At 40.5% G+C, this 25,481-nt stretch overlaps 2 protein-coding genes across 3 annotated transcripts; both read left to right on the top strand.

The window, feature by feature from the left end:
• Window positions 1-1,290: 1,290 nt before the first annotated feature.
• Window positions 1,291-3,003, top strand: LOC126407122 (uncharacterized). The gene is made up of 5 exons (XM_050071804.1): window positions 1,291-1,409; window positions 1,514-1,612; window positions 1,748-1,996; window positions 2,102-2,194; window positions 2,812-3,003. The coding sequence occupies exons 1-5, from the start codon at window positions 1,296-1,298 to the stop codon at window positions 3,001-3,003; spliced, it is 747 nt and encodes a 248-aa protein (XP_049927761.1). The 5' UTR covers window positions 1,291-1,295.
• Window positions 3,004-8,171: 5,168 nt separating this feature from the next.
• LOC126406924 (RING finger protein 122-like) lies at window positions 8,172-22,335 on the top strand. 2 transcript variants are annotated; one of them, XM_050071511.1, is made up of 6 exons: window positions 8,172-8,683; window positions 13,780-13,930; window positions 16,461-16,503; window positions 16,613-16,654; window positions 18,417-18,499; window positions 19,578-22,335. In XM_050071511.1, the coding sequence occupies exons 2-6, from the start codon at window positions 13,821-13,823 to the stop codon at window positions 19,696-19,698; spliced, it is 399 nt and encodes a 132-aa protein (XP_049927468.1). In that variant the 5' UTR covers window positions 8,172-8,683; window positions 13,780-13,820; the 3' UTR covers window positions 19,699-22,335. The 2 variants fall into 2 exon arrangements, with proteins under 2 accessions (XP_049927468.1, XP_049927467.1); XM_050071510.1 differs by having other exon boundaries at window positions 8,172-9,109; window positions 19,578-22,333.
• Window positions 22,336-25,481: the final 3,146 nt, after the last annotated feature.

The raw sequence follows: 25,481 nt of genomic DNA on the forward strand, positions 1-25,481 counted from the left end.
GCTTGATCAGACTGGGATTTGAGGAATTTGGAGGCCAGGTCAATGCCCTGAGGTCTCTGTCATGTTCCTCGGGCCACTCCTGAGCAGTTTTTGTGGTGTGGCATGGTGCATTGTCCTGCTGGGTGGCCACTGCTACTGGGGAGTGCCGCTGCCATAAGGGGGGGGTACCTGATCTGCAACGGTGTTTAGGTGGGTGGAGCGTGTCTGGTGGCAACCACATGAATGTCAGAACCCAAGATGATCAATGTTGTTCACGTCACCTATCAGTGGTTTTAATGTTTTGGTTTGTGTGTATGGTGTATGTATCCTGTAGCCTCCAGGTTTCCATCAAGAACATTGCACAAAATGACCCAGAGACCAAGAAACCAACCACTAGAACAATTCTTATGATTGGCCCTAGTAAGAATTAGCAATGAACATGTAAGACTTAAAAAAGTTGCTTCAACAGCACTCCAGATTTATGAATGGTCCAGTTTGTGCCAGAGTGCACCCCAGCATTCGCAGTGAGTATTTCCAAATACACCTTAAATGTACAATGCTACATGTCTCAGGAAGTGTGTGCATGCTTGCTATTTTAAGTTCAAATCTTCTTAAATACATTTATTCTTGTTAGAACATTAAAATGTTTATTTTTGAAATGGGGGCGGCACAGTGGTATGGTGGTTAGCACTGTCGCCTCACAGCAAGAGGGTTCCCGGTTCGATCCCAGGTGTGGGGTGCGGCGTTTGTATGTTCTCCCCGTGTCAGTGTGGGTTCTCTCCGGGCACTCCAGCTTCCTCCCACAGTCCAAAGACATGCAGATTGGGGATTAGGTCAATTGATAACTCTAAATTGTCCGTAGGTGTGAATGTGAGTGTGAATGGTTGTCTGTCTCTATGTGTCAGCCCTGCGATAGTCTGGTGACCTGTCCGGGGTGTACCCTGCCTCTCGCCCGATGTCAGCTGGGATAGGCTCCAGCCCCCCCGCGACCCTCAAGAGGATGAAGTGGTTAGAAGATGGATGGATGGATGGATGGATGGATGGATGGATGGATGGGTTTTTTTTAAATGGTAAAGCTGTCTATTCTTTTTTTCGCTGTGATCATAGCATAGCATTAAATCACATTTAATTAGTTAATTTGATGATATGTCACAAATGTAACCACATTTCACCTCACTTTTGTATCCCTTTGACCATAATTTTCATTTGAAAACTACACTCTACACTAGAATGTTAATGGTCTCCATGGCAATGTCATGTTAACATTGTTGCCTTGCTTTAAAACTGCACCACCTGGTTTTCCTTCTGAGATTTTGATGTACAGCTCTACATACAGGATGGACACCACCAGCTATTTAAACCCAGAAACTGCTGAACATCAACGACAGGAGCAGCCTAAGAAGAGTTTTTGTGACACAAGTGATCTTAAGGTAGGGATGGATTGATGCAAATGTGTACCCACTGCTCTGATGAAATGAATACAGTTTTAACCACTTCCAGATGTTAGTTTTAAACAAATGTTTTGCCCTGACAGACGATTAAAATCTTTCCAAGTCCTGGCACAGAATTCAATCCTACTGCAGAGGATCTGCTCAACACGTTCTTGCCTTTTGGATGTGTCATTAGTGCTCAGGTAACTTTATTACAGACTGATTTACAAACATTTTGGAAACACAATTTTCACTTTTCACAGTGTTCACTGTTCTCATAGTAACACTATATACATATATATATATATATATTTTTTTTTTTTTCTCTAATAACTCAGAAAACAGTGAAAGATGGACTCGTGTGGGGCAGGGTGACTTATTCTAATGCTCATGATGCTGCCATGGCCGTAATGAAACTGCAAGGGGCCGAAGGATTCATTGTGAGTCTGTTACACCACAGAGAGGCCCACAAGAATGAAAGATCGGAGAGAGCCAGTGACAGACCACCCTGTGTCCAACAGGACAGGTTTAGTAACATGACACAGAGGATACCCAGTCTGCTGGGCAATCCACCAGTTTACGACCAGGTAATGAGGCATTTGTACTTGATGTTTCTTTTATTTTTTCAGCTTTATGATTAATTCTAGATGCCTTGACTAATTTAAGTAAAACTTCTGGTTTCCTTTTGTTAGGATGTGTGTCTTCATATTCAGAACTTGCCCATACATTTCCGTCAAAGGCAAGAGGTGCTCAGCCTCCTCCCTCCGTGCACGACCAATGTGAAGGTACTCATTTTTAAAGGCTCTGTATGTAACTTTGAGAAAATCCTTGTTTTTAGTGGCACCTCTCTAAGGCTGTTAAGTGAACTGCAGTCAGCATCCTCCATAGCCACGGAGCACCTGCACAACAGTGATTGACGTGAATCCTTTTGATAGAATACTTGAAAATATTTTACAATCATATTAAGAATAACATTACCATCTGTAAGTTCCTGTATTTCATATGGACCATTGGCTCCATGATACGTGATACGTACTAGCTTACCATTTGCAAATTATGAAATTACAAAGCAACCAACAGCAGAGCAATACAGCGTAGCTTAACAGCTAGCTAGCTAGCTAGCAATAAAAAAAAAGATTAATACACATAAAACATTACACACAGTACCTTTAAAATCAAGTGGGAAATGACACTGTCCCTTCACAGTCACAACATCAGCGCATTCTATCTCAATACCTCTAATAATAATTGAAGTGATTTTTATATTTTTACCTGAATCAAAGCATTGTACGCTTATCTGTTCATTTCTTCAAGACTTTAAATACTTTGATAAAGTCACCTAAAGGTTTAACATGCTGTTTCTGCAGCCTTCATGTCATTTAACACTATTATGACCCTACAGGTGGAGCAGAAAGGAGCCCTAGTGACACTTCCTGACTACTCCACTGCCTTGTGGCTCATGGATTTTTTAAATAACTTCTACACTGGCTCCAAACGCCTCTATGTTTCCTTTGCCAATAAAGGACGAGAGATGCACCCCAGAGAGAGGAGAGCACTGGGACAACGCCATCAACGGCACCAAGGTCTCTTCTGAATCCTCTGTGTACTACAGGATCTCTGAGACTGCTACAGCTAGAGCTTTAGAGCAGTCACGAACAGACCAACACAGTAACACAGCACTATATTAATAAATACCTCTATCTCTGCAGAGTCAAACTCTTTTTTGAGTGAATTGAGCTAAATTCATTGAAAACACACAAGGTGCTGTGAAGAGTTAAACTTCAGTAACAACTCATGGACCCTAGAAGACGTTGCTAGAGAGAGGACTCCAATCATGAAAACACAGTTTAGGAACAGCCAGACAGAGTAAGAGGCAGCCAGACATGCACACATAAATACAAATGATTTATATGCATGAAGTTATTCATACAATACATGTTTATAGTTCTATTAGTGTGACATCTCAATTTGCAAGTACATACAAGGTCAATGTCATGGACAGTTTACAAGACATGGTTTTGTATTCATTTAAATGTGATTAATACACTACACTAGATGTTTTATGTGACAGACAATAAGGTCAGTAGTTGTTTGGATAAGTAGGATTACTTGTTTTTTTGCAACACACACTGACTTAGTGGAGTGTTAGCAAAGTTTCTTTTTTCTGGTTCGATATGAAGGGTCTCAAATGAAGAAATGTTCCTACCTGGGGTTGCAGCCATATGCTGCACTTCTGCACATCAGCCACTAGATGGACCTTTTGATACTCTGAAGTAAGCTTCACATGTTACAGCTAAGAAGCATGGACTTACTATATGGCTTTGCAGCCATACAGTGTTTTTTAATGTTACCAGCTGTGAAAGTGACGCCGGTATGTGTTTTTCACCATATGAGTCTCAAAATGGCAAAATGTGGTCCTGGAGACACCTATTGTAGTGGGAACTACCACAGAAACCAGAGAACTTTGGTAGGTGTTTAAATGTTAGGGTTAGGGTTGTCTGTCTGTCAGTGGACACCTTTTGTCTATGCAATAGCATCACAACCATGCAAGATGCAGGCATGAAACTTAAGTTCCAAGATGGATGTGGTTCAAGCAAGGGCACCGGAAGTAGAGGAGTAGGAAGTAGGAAAGGGGCCCATTCCCCCCACCCCCCACTTTATACCCCCAGTCCACACTGGTTTTAAGTTGCAGATCGCTGAATAGCAGCTGGAGGGATCCTGTCCCTAGATGATCTCCGGTCATCTGGGGCTTCACCTTTATAGTCATTCTAACTTTCAGGTGAATGGGATTATCCTCAAATGAAAACTATTGCAACAAAATACAGAAAGTCTTATATCAGATAAAAAATGAAAAACACTTTTATTATGTGTCTATTTATCATGCATCTTCATCCTCCATATAACTTAACATGCTTATTCTTCTCATATATTAAGATTTCCCAGCTAACACTTTCAGTAAATGACCTCTTTTCCATTCCATTTCCATTTTATTTTCATATCATTTATCAAACATAATCAGAATAAAAAAATTGGTTTTGCTTATCTTAAGAACTCTTGGAACTACCAAACATGCTTTTATTTTTGCTGGTCGTGCTTTTATTTTATTTTGACAACTATCTAAAATGCATTTATTTTGTCTCTCTTAGCGAACTGCTGATGCAAGCATACATGTTTTTCCTTATCGTCTAACTTGTAGTTTTACTTCAACAAATATGTCAAAGCAGCAGAAAAAAACTCACTGACTGCATTAATCCTCACTTGGCCCATAAACTCAGGGTGCATTCACACCAAGTGTGTGTGTAGTGGTTTAGTTGAACTCTGGAGTATTTACTTGTTTGGCTCAGTTCATTTGGTCATGTGAGAGCATTTGAAACAAAGTAGCAGCAAATAACAAACACAGGCAGACAGCAGAAAATGTGATTCTCAGCTCTCCTCCAAGAGAACTCTGTTAACACTTATTATAGAGGTGAAAACAAATAGAACAAGTTACAGGAAACAAAACACCAGGCTTTGTGTGGTGTGATCCTCTCACATCTCTGATTTGTTCATTTTACAGTCCATCTATCATAGCTGTACTGTCTATCTTACTGTCAGTCTCATGTTCCTCTCATGTTTACCTATGTTGTTTAACTTTCTGCTCACATGTCGCTCTCACTTATTTATCTTTATAATACTGGCTGAATACCTGTTGGTCCCTATCCAGGTGTGGTTTAAATGATATGGCTTCTTGAAGCCTGATATCATGCTTCAGATTTCAGATACTTGTGAAATATCTGATATGGAATATTATTTGTCCACCTAGTTAAAGGGAAACTACACTGATTTCATATTGCACTTTCAAAAGGTTAGGGGACTTGTTTACGGATAAAAAAAAAACAAAGTCAAAGCTGCAATCGCCAAAATATCATTACTTTTTAGTATCAATTTCTTGTTGGGATAGAGAGGTAGGGTAAAATTTCGGGACTACACAGCGCTCCAAAAGGTTTTTCAGAGGCACCCTCGAAACCATGTTATAATTATCAAGACACCAATAATGTAAACAACTGTTTATTTGACATTGTATGTGTGTCGCAAAGGGGTTCATCCAACATTACAATTAGTTAAGTCACTAACGTTATGCTAAGTGGCCAGAATGTCGTGTAGCTAGCCTTACTACAAAAATAATTGTTTACAGTCTACCCTTCATACTACAAACTGATTCACCAGTATTTTCAGGCATTCTCTCTTATATTTATTCAATTTGCTGCCATAAAAGGATAATGCAGCTCATGGATGAGAAATAACCACAGCTGAAAATGGCATTCTCAAAATGTCTGGCAACAAACTCACTGAGGGTGTTTACAGAGATGCCATTCAAAATCCAGGATATTGAAGGGTTGTGCCAGTTCACAGGGGAAGATTTCAACCACTACTCCTTGTAACTGCTCCATGGGGCAATAGGGTGCTCAAAAATGAGGAATAGGGGTAAAAATAAGAAATGTAACCGAGCCAAACAATCAAGGAGACAAATACATGCTGTATATTTTCACACTTAAACAGTCCTTACTAAGGTTGGACAATTGGCTATTAGGCCTACCTTTTAGTGACAGGGCATTACTATCAGAACAAAGCATTGAAAATGTGAGAGAAAGCTTCCTTATTAACTGTAAGTACAACCCAAAGTATGTGGGCTGTAATATAAAGCTTGTTTGCCCCTTTTCAGAATTATATCTTTTATATGGAAAAGCCTCTGAGACCTTCGTAATTTAAAAGATGACACTGAAATAGTTATTGTTTATACTCTGGTGGATGTCAGGACTAGATTAATTCACCGTGAGGTTCCCTGGGCAGCATTGTGCTCTGGGCCCCTATTGGCACCCTTATTTTTGCACCTGGTGAACAAAATATAAACATATATAATAAAGGCCGCTGTAAAGAATGAGGCAGAGTCCTGCACAGGTCCATTTTTGAAAACCCACACCTGCTCATACCCATAAAGCTCAGTACCAGAACTGACCCGTTACCAGTCTTTATGTCTAAGTCAAAGCTGCACCCGCCTGCACCCATTAATAAAAGTCCCATGACCTGACCCACACCCGTGATTAAACACACATAGGCTGCAGTTACTCACATTAAGCTGGGTTCTACGTTCTTTAATTACAAATCAAGCAGAAGAGACGTCTCTTTCACAGGCTGCAGTCAAAGTGGTGATGGCGATAACATTCCGTGCAATCACTGCTAGGTTAGGAAATATTTTAGCACGCTTCTTCCACCACCATAAAATCTCAAAATGATCCCCCATGGGTGCCTTGAACTTGATGTGGTGTAGTCTGCCACCTCATCTTCATGCTGCAAAGTTTCACTTTTTTCTCCATGTCGTTGACGAATGTGACAACAGCGTCAAAGGTTCAACTTGTGTCACTGACTTTCAAAATAAAAGGAATTGCAGCTTGATAATAATGATTTAGATGTCAAAATATTACACATGTACTGCACATCTTTTCTTTTATTCTGAAAATTAAAAAATATATTTTTTTGTAATCACCCGCTGCCTGCCTGCACGAAGTTCATTTTTACCCATGCCTCTACCTGTGAATTTATATACATATATATATATATGTATATATATATATATATATATACATATTGTTACATGTTACACAGCTTTTTGCGGGTTACACTCTAGGATGGGAGCCTCAAGTTCAGGTGTTCTACACTTGTCACCCAGGCCCCCAGGAAGTGCAGCAGACTTTGACGCCAATTTGACATAGTGGCCAAACTGTGTAACTGCAACTTCGTGGTCCATCATGTGATGCCATTTGGCCCAAAAAGACCTTTTCCCACAGACTTAACTGGGAAAGAGACACCTGTAAATCAATGGATACATTTTTTAAGCATCACAATCTCTGGGAAATTACTTGTTTCACCATTGAGATGTGATCCATTTGGTTTGAATTTTTTTTTGAAGATATAGAAGGGCTGCAAAATTAAATCCTTTTATCCCCATTCAAGTTAGCAAAGGGCTAAACCGAGAGTTAGCTTCGCAGTTGGCAGAAGACTCTTGTGTGCTTGTTCACAGCAATCCAGGAGATCCTGGTAATTTTTAACTGGGAAGTCAAACTTTTTTTGGCTACATGCACCACTGTACAGTTTTCATAGGAATGAAAGGAGCCCCACGTCTAATGCTGTATCCAGTTCTCTTTATACATCCATGGTGTCACCTTTAGGCTGCTATCATTTCAGTTTATAATTCACTTCAATGGTGATTACAGTATTAACAAACATATTTACAATTAATAATGTTACCACAAACTAATTGCCACATTGTTCTGATTGTCTGGGGTCCTGAGGCAGTTGCCCACTTTGCCTAGTTTATAGTCCAGCCTTGGTGTAAGTGGATTAGTTCCCTATCTGAATCAGTTCAGGTTATGATCTTTAAAAACAATGAGAGAGGTTTTTTTTTTTTTTTTTTTTTTTAGAAAAGTTGGTATCAACCAATTCTACAAATAGTATGTAATCAATCAAACTACCTTATAACTATCCTATCACAGCCTCTCACCACGCCTGTTTCCACATCTGCCTGTCTGCCATCTGCTCTGCAGCTACTGCAATAATAGCTTGCAGCTGCAAAGGAAGGGGGGGTGGGGGGTTGGAAGTAAAACCCCAGAGGGGCGAGAGGTAAAGGGAGGGCAGGCAGGCGGACGGGGAGGGAGGGAGGAGAGAGGGAGAGAGGAAGAAGGAAGGAGGGGGCGGTGAAAGCAGAGCTGTGATGCAGACAGCGAATCACATGAGCAGGGATCTGTTTACAAACTGAGGGCTGTAGACGAGAAGTGGAGAAGAGAGACGAGGAAGGGGAGAGGAGGACAGTGAATGTGAGAAGGAAATACAGGAGAAGAGAGGAGATCCTGGATCTGAATTAACATTAGCAGCATTGTCTTCCTGTGTTATATACCTCCCTGTGTTCTTTGTTCAGAGCAGGAAGGCAAGGGAAGAGATGAGACGTTGCTTTCCGCAGGAACACTGAAGCTGCCTGCCTGTCTCTGCCTGCCTGGTTGGCTGGTCGTGCTGCCGGGAAACCCATCCATGTCCTTCCCTTTGTCTCTCCATAATTGGCCACGGCAGGTTTTCACAGCCAGGGAGGAGGAAAGCGACGTGGAAATCTGAAAAGAGAGGACAGAGGAGAGAGAAGAAAGGAAGGGAGAAGAGAAAAGAAGAGGATGAAGGGAGGGAGAGCCTCGTGACAATGTTTTGAAGGAGAAACAAAACAAAAAAGCAGGGACTGCACACGGCTAGAGGTACATAACCAGTGTCCTGGATGGGATTTGGAGTATATTTCCTCATATAGTCAAGGACATTGGTGTCTTTTTATCCACAAAGCTCACAGATTCATCTCCAAGACTGTTGTCTTTGTCTCTCAGTGGCAAATCATCACTGCAGACTGAGGTTCAAATGAGCAGCTGCTTATTTGGGTAATGTCTTCTTGAGAAACTGGGAGTCTTTAATCAGATCTGCTTACTCCAGACCACAAGGATTTAACTCACTGCACATCCGCCCTTCCATTAGGGTTAAACTAGTCTGAACCTAAAAAGTAGTGAATGTACAAGTTGTGCTTTGGTGGAAACCAGACTTTGTGATATCAGAGAGGTCACGACCCCAAAGATCCTGAGGGTTTGCCAACTGAACATTTGCACATTTGATGCATCCTGTCCAATGGTGTTACGGTAAGTGTCCTGGAACTGGTTGTACAATTTTTTCCTAAGTTCAAGCTAAGTCTTGTAATGATGTGTTTACTAAGTGGAGATTTAAGTATAGTTAAACAGGGTTGCACCACACAAACTAGTTCTATTTTGCTTGTGCTTCGCCCTCTAACAGGTTTAACCCATCAAGGCTCCACCTAGGCACCCCAAAACAAATCTTTGCACTCATTGCCTGATCAGGTGCCAGCAGACATACCTTTAAAAACACCAGCACACCTGTCGCTAGGTTCTCTTTGCCACTCAGCCACCTTGAGTGCAGACAGCACTCGGTGAAACCTTTGTCACACTGGTGTTGCCAAGATGTCCTTCTAGGCAGGTTCTGTTGAAGTTTGTCCTTACTATTTCAGCCTGCTCGCCTCCTCTGCTTTCCTCAAAGCTGGGGAGGGAGGCATTGGTGGCTAACTAGCCATGGTAGGCTACTCATACCAGGAGGGAGATGGGCAGCAAATCTGAGAGGAGGTTCCTGTATTCCTGCTGCCTTGCTGACAACATATGCCACTGAACACTTCCACTAACTGCTAGGATAGTGACGCTTAGGCTACCTCACTAGCTCCACTAGCTGACCAACTCTGGTTACACCGTGACTTGTTAGCTTTTGCTTATTTAGTTTAACACTGGCTAGCAAGCTGCTTTCCTAACTGACTCGCTATTCACTGCTGGCATTGATGCAACATTTCCTCTGAAACAAAAATTTGTGTTTCCTAGGGTAGCAAAAGTACAACCCACCCTAATCTCCCTCTGACTTTCTAGTACTCATCATCACCTTCATTGCTTGGGCTGGTTAGATTTAGGCAGGAGGAGTTGTTGTAAGGCAATGATACACAATTTAACCTCAGGAACAAAGGTTTTTTTGCCGCCTATGCCCAGATGACGGAGTTAGTTTCTGTTAACTATTAGGCTAGTGCTGCTCAGGCAACATTACTAGCTAACACTAGCTGGCTAACTCTAGCCAAATCATGACGTAGTAGCACTTACTAATCTGGTTTAGCACTAGCAAGTGACAGCACTTACCTTGTTGGCTCACCCTACAGTGGTCAAGGTAACCTATGTACAGACTATGGTGGCCATGTTTCCTTGGACTGTCCCAGTTATTCGCCGTCAGGACCCAGCAGGATGCATGCAGCCTGTATCAGCTTCAGACTCTTCTGCTAAACTTGTCGACTTGAAAGGAATGAGAGCGGCAGCACTACTCTACAGCACAGGTTGTTTCTTAGTTTGTAATGTATGTGCTGATTAGAGACAATCCACCAGGGATGGTGTGATGGGATGCTTGCGGTCTCCCCTGCCTGCATGCCTCATTTCACCAATTAAGATCAACCTAGGAACTTCAGCGTTGGGGTTGGGTCTCCTCTCCCCAGAAGAGGAAGCTTGGGCACAGTGCCAGGTGATAGCTCAGATCCCCCATGATGGACTGTTTATCACCTACATGTAGTGTTTACCATACTGACAAGGAAGTGGCTCAAGGCGAGTAGATGTCTCTGGCCATCTTCATTATAATCACCCACATTCACTTGTGATCTAACGGTGCCAGATGTGCAGGAGCGCACAACCAGGCTCCCACACAGGTAATTGGTTATGATTCTACACTGGTTACTTTAGTGCTGAGCTCAAAAGGGAGCCAAGTAACTAGTGTGCCACTGTTTTGAAGGGCATGCATGCCACCTCCTGACTGGGCAGTGAGTGTAAACATCTGTTTTAGGGTGCTGAGGTGGTGCCATAATGGAGTAAACCAATAGTGAAGGCCGTTAGTGGGTTATACACGTACTCATAGAACTGGAGTTACATTGAGGTAACTACTATCTTCCATAGAGATTAGTTGTTACTAAATATTTAGACCAAGTAGCTGCCTGGTGTAATTTTAGTTTGCTAACATACAATCTGTTCAGATTTTAGAGTAAAAGAAGTGACTTGAAAATGGATGTATATTGTTAATATTTTAGATTGCATCCTTCCTAGCTAGTAGTTAAGACCGAATAACTCTCCACACAAATTTAACGCTAGATTTATGAATATTTGCCACAACCCAATCCTAATGTGAAATCTTATACATAAAGTTATGACATAGTCAGTAAGAGCCATACTGTTTATTATGTGTTTTACCACTGATACGACTTTAAACATATTCAACAAAACAGCTTAGATCTCCAAAGTAGGTTTTACACAATCAGGTTCCATCATTTCCCAGTCAAAACATTCAAACCAAAGCTACTGTTCCTGTTTAACAGTGTTCAGGTACAGTCCTATCTAGACTGCATGCATGCATTTGCACAGTGGCCTACCTTTTAGCGCTCCACTATCAATGATTTACTAACATAGTGCTAAGATTACAGCTGCTTCCTTCTTCTCCCAACCCTCCTGTCAAACCCTCCCTCCTCTAACCCCCCCGCTGTACTGCCGAAGACTGCGCCGTCCTGCCGTGACCCCTGTCCATTAAAAAGTGACTTTTGAACCAGGAGGTTACCACCATGTTACAAGTTGTGTCACTTGACCTTAAGAAATAGTTAACTGCTGCGGTTTAAGGCTGACGTGCATTGCGTGGAATGAACACAGCCATGTTCAAACCCCTCAGGCTGAAAACACTTCTCTCTCCCCGAGCCCAGACACCAGCGAGTAACAAGTCTTAGGCCAAGACGCAGACCAAGAAGTGGAACACATTCCTGTGTGACGCGAGGATGGTTGTAAAAGTTCACATGAAAGTGCTTTGCAGTGTTGGAGTGGTACTTTGCTGTGGGATCTATGAACTCTGTAAATATGTGTAAGGTTTCTCTCCTGGTATAGCTACTGAACATTATGAGGATAGTAGAAACAAAATTCTCAATTCTGCTGTCATAGACTCTGTTGTTCTGTAGCTAAACTCAGTTTGATTCTGGTTTCTATGGATTTATGCTATTAAGATTTTACATTACAGCCATTAAATGCATTTGGCAGACACTTTTGTCCACTTAGAGTAAGTGCATTCAAACCACATAGGAGTAAGAGCTAGATACTTATCAAAATTGAGAGTGTATCCCTTGTAAACAAATGAGGAAAAAGCATGTTCAGTGCTGCTGTACAACTAATTAGTTTTTCTTTATAAGCTTACCTTGACTTTACAAGAAAAAAGGTGGCAAAGCCAATTGCAGTTTCAATATATCAGCAAGAAAAAAGAAACAACAGTTATTTTCAACTCAGTTTGCTCCCTTTCTCCCACACTTCTTATCATAAACACAAACACAAAATTAGAAATAAGGCACCTCCATGGCTGTTATTATACACTGTCTCTGTAACTTTCGCTTAAGTTGAAACACTTTGTGCAGCTCAAGAATCCCTACAGTGTAAGCAGTATTACATTGCAATTTGAAATACGAGGCTTCACAGATGCAGTGTGGTGCATGTGCGCCAGGCCTTACACGTTACACAGACACCACATCCCTGCCATAGAAGGTGGACACAGACAGGATGATGTATGATGGGATAGGTTTGTCACGAAGACCAGTGCGGACCACTGTCAAGCCTCTGACAAAGTTGAGTGTGTTAACATCTCAACAAGTGGACACAACGATTACAGAAAATATACAGTGAAAGGCCATTGTGGATGATCTGCTCTGCTAAGAGTGAAAGGGTTTACTGTAAGAAGACACACAGAAGTGCTTGTCTCACTCTGTCTGGGGACAATTTAATATGTCATTCCCTTGTAAATTAGTTGTATCCATCAGAACTAAACCTAAACCTAATTCTAACCTCAGAAATTAAGTTGAAACGCCAAAAAAAGTGTCATATTTTTAGGCGACCAGATTTTTGGTATGGACCCCACAATGAGAGCAGGCGTTCGGGTTTGGGCACTTTGGGAACCCAAGATAGAAAAGAAATAACCCAAAAATAGATAATTCATAAAGACTCGAAATATGGAAGCTCATCCACACTACTACACATTTTGCAAGCCATTTATGCTTACATCATTCAAAGTGATAAACAGCATGGCTCTCTTAATGCTTTCAAATATATTCACAGTCTTAAAATGCCATGTGTAAAACACTGTTTATGCACTGTGTGTGGAAAGGCATACACTTTTTCTTTGTCGTTTCTTCTGAGCTTCCAAATGCCACATGATGCAGGCAACATTCCTTACATGTGAAATAACTGGCTGTAGCTTTGTTTACTGTAGCTATTCATGTCTAAAAAATTACATTTTCACATACTTTCAAAGTGCATTTGAAAACATGAGTGTGTATTTGCATTATTACCAACATTTGGCTTTGTTCACGAGTGCCTTGTTCTTTGTGTAAAGACAAGCTTGAGTTGCTTTAGACTCACACTGACCAATGCCAACCTTTTATGAAAATATTATACATGAATATCATGCAGATTGATAAATAGCTGTCGTGTTGTCGTGATTGATAATACTTCACTGTCTGTAGGAAGGTTGCTTCCACGCAAGTATGCATTAATATTTGTCCTGGTATGAATATGTATTAAATGGATAGCTCAGAATGCTCTTATGATTGCTGTGAGACTTTGGTGATTTTGGTGTAACCCTAATGCCTGGGTCCTTTTTCTGTGGTAGCCAAATCATGTTTTAGCTGTATTAATATAATATTTTTTGCTCCTGTTTCCATTTTGTATAATGTGTTTTTCCATGTGTCCCATCCTCTCAGGGTGTGAGTGTGATCTGCAGAACTTCGATCCCAACTGCAAAATGACATCTGAGGAGCTCTTCCACCTGCCGCTCAATGTCTATATCATCATCCTGGGCATCGGCCTCTTCATCCTCATGCTCACCCTCATCTTCTGCTGCTACCTGTTCAGGTACAAGACAACAGAAAAGGCTGAGTTAGAGCTCCTGTACAGAGGTTGAGCCAGTCTTTTAGGTTTTTAAAATACCTTCAACTTTGTCTCATTCAGATAATATATGCTCAAGTTGTTTATTCCACTTTGCTATTACCTAATTAAATCTAATATAATTAAGTTAATGTTATTCTGTTAGTCATGTTAAAGGTCCAGTATGTAGACTTTAGTTTGTTTGTTGTTGTAGGCCTAAAGTGATTCTTATATTCATCAACTGTAAAAGTGCGTAGCCTATACACCAATTTTAACAAAATGTTTCAACATTTCGTCACTAACATCACGAGCGATTGCTAAGGTATTCTTGAGTCTTCCTAGCTAGGCTAGCTGTGCATAGTGCATGTATAGTGCATGGATGAATTTGTTTGCTTTTATCGGCAATGCTGCAAAGTTAAAGTACCAAATGATTAAAAATAGCCCACTGCAGAATAGCTACCTTGTGCTAACACATATTAAAGAATGCTCATTTAGCTCTATTGGTAATGTTGATAGGCTAAATTCAACTTAAAAGGTTGTGTAACCTTTATTATGAGACTCAAATATGTTTTGTGGCTCCAGACTCTTTTCTTTTTTGGCCAAAAATGGCTCTTTTGATAGCTAAAGTTGTCGACCCCTGTAGGAGAACTGTGATGTCTGAAGCAAAAATGCAAATGACCCTTACTAGAGGCAGTGTTTGGTTTGTCCATTTTGGGCTACTGTAGAAACAAAATGGCAGACTCTGTGGAAGAGGACCTGCTACGTATGTAGATATAAACATCTCATTCTAAGGTAACGAAAACACAAAAATTCTTATTTATAAGTGATTATAAACTAATGAATGAATTAATGGTATTAATATTTAATGCCATTTCTGCCAATATATTTCCCTAAATCCTACACTCCGGACCTCTAAGGACCACATTACTTCGCATTATCGAGGATCCTTGATTCACATTTAGCGCAGCCCAGATTATTATGGCATGGATTCAGCTGTTGCAGATTTGTCAGATAAACATTCATTCTGTGAACTCTACTCCAGTGCACTATAACAGAAATAGGTTTCAAGATTAGTAATGCTGTCTGTGCCAAATTCCTAACCTACCTTTTTATGTAACTTAAAAATAGTAACAATCCCTTTTTTGGTTGCAGACGTGAAAGTTAGTCATCCTCAACATTTGTATTATGGTTTCAGAATAATGAAGACAGTTGTAGAACAATTAAATACAAAATAGGATGTAGGCTCTACGGGTTGATTTTTTTCCTTGGAAATTATTATGTTTTTTCTGAAATGATGTACAGAATTTTAGGCATTCTGTTTTAGCAAATGGCTTAAAAAAATACTGCTGTAAATAGGGGAAATTTTTCCCAGGTAACCATGCCCCTGGACCCCCCTAGGTTTGGACTTAGGCCCGAATGTTTATGGCTCCGGCCCTGCTCCTGCACAGGATTTACACAGTCTGATTGCTGTTCTGGACAAGAGTTAGCATGTTCCTACAAATCCGACAGCATTTAGTCAAATTCATCCACCTCTGACAGGAGACTTCATTCTAGTTTAAGTCTAACATGCTGTGAAATCTGCCTCAAAGGAAAATTCCTCCCAAAGTCTTCTCTTTTGTTGTTTCCACTTTCTCTCAACCACTTATGCATAAATTAGTGATAATCTGTTCTTTCAACAGCCCTAAGAGAGCATACCTGAACTCCTTACATACAATAGAGATGTTGTTTTTACCTGTAAAGAGGGAGAGCAAGTGATTCATACTCATTACAGTCTGAGTTTTAATATTTCAATAAACTACACTCAGTTAATACAAGTAATTTGTCAGTGCAGGGGTCTCTCATTGTATTACATAATACATTGTCTATTGTTTGACAAATCACAAAGGTTCAAGTGATCACTGCTCTAGTCAGTTACAGACAGGTTTGGATTGGGTCAGTGAACTGCTGTCAGCCTCCAGGACTTCTGGAAAAACCTGTTCAAAGTTTTGCCTTGGCTAAGGAAATTTTGCTTTGTTGATTTATTTTGCTGCCAGAAGGATATCTGAGAAAAATATAAAAGACTGAGAGATTATGGTAAGTTGGTAGATTTATTTAGTGATGGCAAAAGTGTGTTTCAAACACACGCTTAGAAGCCTAGTTGCCTATGTGAAATCTCAATTATAAATAAAAACATCACTTGTTCACTGAGCCCAAAATATTGATAACCCCTTTATTCTTTCACCAATTTATGGTTAACTTAACATAAACATAACTTAAAACAAAACTTCAGTAATAATTCTACTGCAAGGGCACGCTCTTTAAAGAGTTAAAGACCTGCTCACGGTGAGTGCAGAAGCACAGGCTGTTACTTGAATTTGGCATTGTGTGAATTCCAGGGCTGCTTGACGCAGTATCTCAGCTGATTCATACAGCATGACAGGACATGTCCTGAAGAAAGAAGACAGATATGGAGCACCAGGCACACAACTTTTTTTTATGACTCTGAATTACAGCATAAGTTTGTTTTTGTGTTTCACAGGCTCAAGCGACAAGGTGCAAGAGAACAGTATGGTTATAATGAGGTAATGTGTTAATTCTAAATCCAGTTTGACAAGTGTCCAATTGTAATTCACACTATATTCGTATGCTTTTTTTGTCTGCGTTTTCTCACATATGCATTCTTGTCAACAGGTTGTTTTGAAAGGAGCGGGGAAGAAACTGAGCCTTCTTGGTGTAAGTTGAATTCAGAGTGAATGGGATGAGCCAAATGCTAAATGGCTAATGAATGTGGAAAAATACACTGAAGTCTAATGACTCAAGTGTTTAAAATGTTGCAAAATGAAGTGATTGCAAGAGTTCTTTTCGCAGCAAGTTTAATGCTGTAATGAGCTACAATTTGCTTGAAAAAACGATATTTTTTCACCATTACTGTTGGCAAAGTTGTCCAATTACAGTGTAAAAATGTCACACATGTAATCACCATCTGAGTCACTGCTGGCCTGGTCCAACTTTCACTGAAGTTCAGAGGATAACCACGCAACCAAACATCCTATGATATTCCTTTTAAGTTACCATACTTAATTTAGGCTATTTTTAAATGTGGTTCTGTATGCTTGGCTAGACACAGCAGCTAGCTACTCCCTTGTACACTGTAGCACTCGTGTGACAGTTCATCTGGCTGTCTAATAAGCCATGTCCTAGTTTCATACTACAAAATAGGCCTAATTGTGACCAGGTTTCGATAAAGTGAGAAAACTGAGTGTACCAAATTGACTATGTAGCACAGTTAGTGTAATTTCAGAAAGTGGTATTGTCAGACAAATTCAAACAACACAGATAAGAGCTACTCACAGCTAGCAGCTAACTGTAAGTAGTGGGAGCTGTGAGAAGATCTTCTCAAAAAAATAAGCATTAAAGGAGCTCTATACAGCATTCAGAGCATTAGTATAGCATTAAACCACTATTCGCTATGTGATATATGGCCTCCTGACCAGAGAGGAAAGGTACGCTCCCTCTAATTCGAGCTTCTCTGGTGTCGGCCTTAAGCATGACATATAACATATGCGTGGGCAGCTTTCTCTAAACAACAACAATGGTATAACATGGTAATAACAATCATTTACCGTCCCTGTTTCATGGCAGCTAATCTCGTCCTCCCCTTGAGGCTAAGGAGCTCCCAGACTTCTTTGTATACCCAATTTTTGGCCACTGTTCTTCTTCTTTGGGTTAGCTGCTGACTGCTATCAGCTACTTTTTAAATCTCCCGTGATGAGTTGCACGCATAACACGTCATCAAAATGTGCGATGCTGCCCTATGATACCATCCTGCTGGCTGTTCAGTTCATACAGACATTGTTTCGGCGCTGTTACTACCTCCAATGCCGCCTTAAAGTCGAGACTGTCTACCCCATTCTGTCACTGTACCTTTTATACAGAATGGCAAAGTGGCATAACGAAATTAAATTCCTGCCATGGAGAGGCAGTGTAAAAGGGGTTATTGTTAGCTCTGTCAGCACTGTTGCTGTTGTCAGCCCTATTTGTGCTGCAGGCAGTCTTGGCTCAGTCTCTGAATCATAGATATGATCTGAATGTCGCATACGGCTCCTTTAATCTTTGGAATCAAATTTAATATTGGCATTGGGCTAGTCTGACGTATTAGTGGGCTTTCTCTGTCATCACCTGGCGGTTAAAAGGGTGAAGCATGCTTATTTCTGGTATACCAAATGCAAAAACAGAATATTGTCAAGATTGGTAGTACAGATGGCAGTGATCATAGTACTGCAGTGCAGTCATGGAAAGTTTTATTGGTGATTATTTTAGAACAAAAAATCCCCCAGTAGTAGCTTATGAGTGGATGCATTATAGTTCTGACTTTGTAATTGCTGTTTACTGAGGAGTTATGATAGTGCTTGTATCAGGATGCAGTGTATTAACTGAAAATGGTTCAGGTGTTGGTCATGAACTGATTTTAAAACCCATTATCTCTACTTTTCAGCAAACATGTGCGGTGTGTTTAGAGGAGTTTCGCAGCAGGGACGAGCTTGGAGTGTGTCCATGTTCCCATGCTTTTCACAAGAAGTAAGTTCTACAACCTGGCTTGGTAATTTTTCAAGCTTTGATGAAATTGAACAGCTGACTCCGTATTTGAGAACATGCAAACTACATTTCCAAGTTACAGTCAAATGAAAAAAACAAGACTGGATTCATTTGTTTAGCTTTGTCACAACTTGCTAATTATGCAGCTAATTTTACTGACTCGCACATTATGTTTGAGACTGAAGATGAAAACAATTGTCAGTTGAAACAATGTGGAATAGCACTGTTTGAACAGCCTGTGTGTCTGTGGCTCCATAGGCCTTTTTTAAAAAAAAAATTATTCTAGCATTGATTTCTCCACTGTCAGCTTGGATTAGCTCCAGCCCCAGATGACCCTGAATAGGATAAGCGGTTATAGATAATGGATGGAGTGATAGCCTTTATTTCTTAGCATCTAAAAGACATCTGTAAAGACTTATTGATAAGCAAAAATCTTGACTAACCAGTTTGAAGGAATGGCTCATAAATTCCACTGCATGGTGGATCTCTGCCTTCAAATGAACAGCTGCAGCAGTCAGAGAAGCAGTGATATTTAGAAAAGGGTATTGAGAAATGTTTTCAGGGTGCGCTGCTGAAAATGACAAGCAAATTCCATTTTCATTCATATAATGTGTATTTGATGGGCGCAAATGCAATATAGCCTACACAGAGAATTGTGCAACAATTATGCAATGCAGTGTGTCACAGCATTTATAGCTCCTTCTAATTTCCAATGCCTGTCCCTGCGTCCTTGCATGTTTGAGCATGCTTTGAGCAACTGAGACCTGTTTTTGCCCTGCAGCGTAGGTGTGACATTGACAACAGTCTTTTAGACCGGTTTGCTTGTCTTTCTGACTGACGTTTCTGTACCTGTATCACCAGTACCTTTGATCTGTGTACATATCCTGTATCTCTGTCTGTTCAGCCCTGTTTGTAACCGTTTGGCTGTTTGAACTTCCTTTTCTCCACTTGATTCCTGAAATTCCCGTCTAGATCCACCTCTGTGTAACTTTGCATACTTCGTCTGCCTTTAAAATGACATAACAAGGTAATACGTCTGTCATCTATCTGCTTTTCTCAGGTGTCTGCTAAAATGGTTAGAGATCCGCAGTGTCTGCCCCATGTGCAATAAGCCCATTTGCCGCCTCCAGCCTGACCCCCCGCAAGCACCTGAGCGGCCACAGAGTCTCCTGGAGGTCTGAGAGGAGAACACATGTCCAGCAGCACTTCACGTTCTCTAGTCAGTTGTCACTAAAGAGCCTGTTTCACCGTCTAACAGATTGGAGTTTTATTAATGCAAACATCTTTTAGGCAGAACTACTCTGGAAGTAGAAGAGATGTAATTGTCTGGGGTAAACCTTAAGTGCAGAGCCAAAGAGCCTACCTGGTAAACTATGTAGGGGGAGATTATAACACTTAGAGGTGGTGATGGTAATGACCCTTCACTAATACATGATATGACACTCATGATAGCAGATTAAGGCTAACTATAAAGCCTAGATACTGCAGCACATATAGCCAGATGCTTAAGCTAAGTGCCTTAAAGCTACAGCTCCTCTAAATGAGATGCTACACCTGTCAGCATCGGCACACAATGATGAGGACTGATGCGTGTCCGAATCCCACTTTACTCCTCATTAAATGTAAGTTATGTACTGTAGGAAATAATAAGGGAACAATTGTGGACAATTAGCCCTGATTATCTGGCTCCACTTAACTGCCAAGTTAACAGTGAGACATAAGTCCTAAACTCCAGGCTTCAGAAAGCTCATTCTGAATATTATGGACATCACAAATTTCTATTTTGGTAGCAAGAGTGCTACTGCTAGCCTTTTTAAATGGGTTTCAGTTTAATCAGTTGCTCATCCTGCAGGAAAACTGAGGTCAGCTTCATCCACTGCAGTGGCGCTCCCAGAAATCTTTCACTGGGGTGGCCAGAGGGGGCCGCTAAAAATCTTGGGGTGGCACACCAAAACCAAAAGCCATAACTAAATTTCAGGAATTCAATTATGCTGTCATAGTATGGCTAGTTGTGAATTAGGCTATGCCAATATGGAGGGTGAAGGAAACACATACTGATGTACTTTGGTATCTTATTTTACAGTTAATAATACTAATTATCTGATGTGTACAGACTAATACTAACACCCATACCAATATTTTGAGTTCCACAACAGTACTGCGTTAATACATGGTAGGTGATTCAATATTCTTCAAATAGGCTGGTTGTCCGTTTTTCCTTAAAAAGACAATTACACAGCTTTGATTTGAGGGAGTTAACCGATTGTAAGGAGCAAAGTATTTACTGGGAACAAGCCTTCTCAAGTTTAGGGGAGACTTGAGGGTACCAATAGAGCCCATTTTCACTCTGATACCTTGAGGTGAGAGTACAAGAGACCCCTTTGAAAATGGGTTATGCCAGTTGTTCACTCGCCAAAGTTTAGCCTAACTTTAGAGTTTTATTTAGCTCCCTACCCAACAAGCTATGCTGACATGGTTGCAACCAATTGATGCCTTGGGCTGTCTGGCATCATCACCAAAAACATGTTGTTGGCATCCTTATCAGAGTGTAGAGGCACCAGCTAGTTGTGAAAGGTTTAAACTCCCAGGTCGAGTAGCAAGCAGGGTCAGATAAGACACCTTCCACATCTGTGTCACCCAAACAGTTGTGTCGGTCCCTCAGCATGTTCAGGATGTTGATGTGGAGTTCCTGCTGTAACCTAACTAATGAGATTATTTCTACCCCCAGAGCAGCTCTGCCTCTGAAAAGTGTTTGTATGACAAACTCCTGTCTGCTAGTTTTCACTTTGCCCAAAAATGACACGCAGCGCCACATGAATATGATGTGTCTTGGTCTTTCACCACAACTTAGCTTGGAATGACACCAGACACCAGCTTTGAAGATATCACAACCTCCTTTGGCTCATTGCTGCCCCAAATTTAATGTCAAATGCAGAGACTGTAATGAGTGGAGTGGAGTTGTAGAAAAGTTGATATTTGTAAACTAACAAGAATTGGGGCTGTGTGTACTTTGGCTGTAGTCTTTCATTGTCTCACAGTCGGTCAGCTCCGTCCTACAGTGTGTTGCCAAGCTGAGTGTAGTGAAGTCCTAAATGGTAAGACAGTGGAGTCATAGGGGATCTAATAGAAAAGATGCTGTCACATGCGTGTTCAGCTACGACTAAGGGTCCTAAGTGACTCAACCAGTAAAATAACACATAAAGTATATACATTGTTTTTAAGTTATTTTTAAGGAACTGTTTTGTATCCGTTATTAGTCATAACTGACTTTCAGTAAAAGGTATTGTGTGTCAGTGATGCTTAAACACTTTGACTGTCATTCGTCAAATAGTTGGATGTCATTGTTGCCAGTGGGATGGATGAAATCGTATGTCTAAGAACTGCTCTGTACTGTAGTGATATAAATAGACACACTGCACTGATATGAAGAGCCTGTTTGAGCTGGTTTCTTGTCTGAGTGAGGTGCATCATAAACATAATCCTCTGTATGTATCTACCATGTAATATATTATGAGTACTGTGTAAATTGTAAATGCTTTTAAAATTTCTGACTTTAGAAAAAAAAATATATAACCGGTGTTTTGATATGGTCATTTGGATCCATGTCTTTTTTTGTACTTTTGCTACATGTTGACACTTTAAACAATTTATCTGTATGTTGTCATGATAATATATGAAAAGGTTATACTATTGTCCTGCCGGTGCCCTATCTTTGTTTTAGGTAACGTTGGTTGAGCTTACCAACTTTGTGTGTGTGTGTGTGTGTGTGTGTGTGTGTGTGACGGAAGGATTTCCATCAATAAGGTGCCGTCTCTGATATATGAATATATGTGAGAAAAATTCTCCATACCTTCATTCAAAAATAGTTTGTTGTTGTCCATCTTCTAATGAAATTCCAGCAGGCTGTATGCTGTGAGGCGTAATGCTGCAATCTCTAATAATGTGATTTTCATATTTTATATAAACAGCCTAACTTCAGGGAGGGGAACGTCTGTCTGCTGGTCAGTCAGTCCACCACTCTGATCCAGACTGAACGATAACTCCTTACTCAGCCTAGAAGAAAATGTTTGCATTATACGTTTCTGCAAACACAGACACGTTACATTTGTCCATCTCATACACAGCATATTAGTGTTTGTAAAGTGACGTAGTTTGGTGGATGGTGGAGGGTGTGACGTTTGCCAAGCTGCAGACAACTGCAGATGTCTGAAACCAACAAACAACAACACCAGTTGTGTTTTGGTGACCCCTTATGGTGTGTTCACCAGTGTTTGCAGCATCCCGCCTGGGTGTCCTTACTGACACGTCGTGGGGTGTCCCAGTGGCTTTTGAGCCACAGAACCTGGGTGTTTTTCAGTGACCCGTCCGTGCTTTTTCAGCAGCTTTTGTGCCACCAAATGTGGGTGTTTTGAGCCAAAACATAATCTAGTCCTAACCATAACCAAGTGGTTTTTGTGCCAAATCTAACCACACATTCACATCAGTGCTGTTGAGAAACATTAAGTTTCAGTGTATCTGCTGAAAAATAATGTATAAGTGTAACGTATCTGTGGTTTGCACAAAATGTGCAATACCAACTTTTATCTGGTGATTTGCTTGCCTTTCTGTATTCTCAACAACCACCAGATGAATTGTCATTACATTTTGTAGAGATATTCATGATCCCCAGAGGATGAATCCTACTGACTGCTACTAATAGTGATCCCCTGACATCATTCTGTGGTGCCATGAGGCTGAAAATTTTGTTATTTTTGTGAAAATGTAGGTTACAGGTTAGGTTATAGATGTTTATAGGTTTGGGTTTTTTCATTAACAGTCACTCTGCAGCTGTTTGGCTTTTTACAGCCATCCCTATAACATGGTACTATGTATCCCACTGCGTACTTTGATTGACTAGTGCTCGTCATGTTCTCATGTTCAAATTCTCCTTGATCAAAGTGGTAAATTTACAAGCTCAAATCCAAAAATGTTCTGCCAGAAAGTCAGGTGACATAGTATAAAAAGCAACAAAGCCAATCTAGGAGGGAAGATGTGATAGATGGATGTGAGAAGCGTAGGACTCTAATGCAGGAGACTGCATTTTGAGCTCCATGTGAGTCAATTTTGACCTATCAGTTTTAGACTTGGACTTATTATTTTCAGTTTTTAGGATTTATAAAACTGCTAAATACACATTTGGTACATAAACTTTAGCACAATAATTGAGTAGACCCGTTTGTGTTAACGCCCTATTTCAGCATTGCCAGGACATGCAGGAATATACAGCTTACACCGGGGATATAGATAGACACACTGGCTATGCAAATGGCATTCTTGGCTATGGATACCTGGACTACTGAATGAGCCCATCAGACACTGGCTCAGGGGCCCAAAGTGTCAGGGCCCTCCCTGGCCTCTACCTACAAAATGTCACTCAAAGAGACACATCAACCACCAAGACACTCAATACAACCACAAAAAGGCAAGGCAAGTTCATTTACATAGCACATTTAGGGAGTAAAGCAATTCAAAGTGTTTTACATAAAATATCAAAAGCATGGAGGCAAAGTGCAAAAGAAACACATTATTAAAGGAAATTTAAATACAATTAAAAAGGACATTTAAGAGAAAGAAACATAAAATGACTACAAAGAGACACAAACAACTACTAAGAGATGCGAAACAGCTGCATGGAGACACAAAGAGGCTCACAAAAACTACGAAAAGGGGCAAAATAACCACAAATACACAAAATGACTACAAAAAGACTCGTAGAAAGCGATGCAAAATGACTACACAAAGGGGAAAAACAACCAGACAAAAAATAACTACAGAAAGAACAAAAACAATTACAAGGAGCCTAAAAAGTGAGACACAAAATAAGCACAAAAAAGACACAATACCACAGAGAGACATGTTACAACAACAAAAAAGGTGCGAAACAACAACAAAAAGAGGCAAAAATAACTATAAAGTCTGTGTGTCTGACTACTATGTAGGAGAGGCGGTGGGGCCTTTTGCATGTCTGTGCCCAGGGGCCCATTGTCTCATAATTCACCCATGAGCCTCAGCTGTACTGTGTGTTAACTATAGTATGCTAACATGCTAAACTAAGATGATAAACATTATACCTGCTAAGCATCTGCATGTTTGCATTTTCACTGTAGGCATGTTAGCTTGCTGATGTTAGCGTTTAGCTTCCCAGCTGGCAGTGGACGTCAAAATGACATCGGAAAGATGCTGGACTCTTATGTTGGATGGACGTTAAATTTGGGTTGGACTGAAAATCCTGTTGACAATATTTTAAATGTCTAATGGAGTTAGAATTCCAAGTTGTGTGGACAGGCTGAGTTTTGTTCACCATAACTTTAAACAAAAAGTCGTTATTCTACATGCTGTTGGCATATGACGCTTGGAAGACGTTGGATTTTGGTTACTGAGAAATGCAATTTAAAACCAACAAAATATCAATGTCATCTGTAGTCAGTGTTCCACATCAGTTGATGTTGGTGTTAGATGTTGTCCTGACATTTAATTTTGGTCACCTGACGTCACAATATGAATTCAACCAAATATCAAACCCAAATATTGATGTTGGTGGCCAGCAGGGTTAAAGCACCCATCTATGAAAAATAAACTCTGTACTATCTTATACAGGCTCTGAGAGAAAGCAGAAGAACATCTGTGACTAAACAACCAAGTGATTCCTACAGTTTTACAGGGTTGACTTCATCTCCTGTCCTGTAGATTCCCAGTAATCCCACAAAAGACACTTGGTGATGCACTTACCACTTAACCAACAGTGAATTCCCAGTATATGCCCCCTAATTCTTAAGTGGGGCTTCCCCCCGGTTCCATAGACAACGTTTATCTAAAATGAAGTGTTGAGAAACGTCTGTAGCAGGAAATGATTCTATCATTCGAAGATATGGCCTGTGGTCTCCTGTAGCGCTCTCCATGATGTCACTACAACAAATAAACACAA

Source organism: Epinephelus moara, chromosome 19 (genome assembly GCF_006386435.1).
Source record: "Epinephelus moara isolate mb chromosome 19, YSFRI_EMoa_1.0, whole genome shotgun sequence".
Lineage (NCBI taxonomy): Eukaryota > Metazoa > Chordata > Actinopteri > Perciformes > Serranidae > Epinephelus > Epinephelus moara.

What these genes read in the sequence shown, in the direction of transcription:
- LOC126407122 (XM_050071804.1), top strand. Translation starts at nt 1,296, where the DNA reads ATGTACAGCTCTACATACAGGATGGACACCACCAGCTATTTAAACCCA. An exon ending in GTGACACAAGTGATCTTAAG is followed by an intron (nt 1,410 to 1,513) that starts GTAGGGATGGAT and finishes TTGCCCTGACAG; the next exon opens with ACGATTAAAATCTTTCCAAG. An exon ending in GATGTGTCATTAGTGCTCAG is followed by an intron (nt 1,613 to 1,747) that starts GTAACTTTATTA and finishes CTAATAACTCAG; the next exon opens with AAAACAGTGAAAGATGGACT.
- LOC126406924 (XM_050071510.1), top strand. Translation starts at nt 9,085, where the DNA reads ATGCATCCTGTCCAATGGTGTTACG. An exon ending in TCCTGTCCAATGGTGTTACG is followed by an intron (nt 9,110 to 13,779) that starts GTAAGTGTCCTG and finishes CCATCCTCTCAG; the next exon opens with GGTGTGAGTGTGATCTGCAG. An exon ending in AACAGTATGGTTATAATGAG is followed by an intron (nt 16,504 to 16,612) that starts GTAATGTGTTAA and finishes TCTTGTCAACAG; the next exon opens with GTTGTTTTGAAAGGAGCGGG.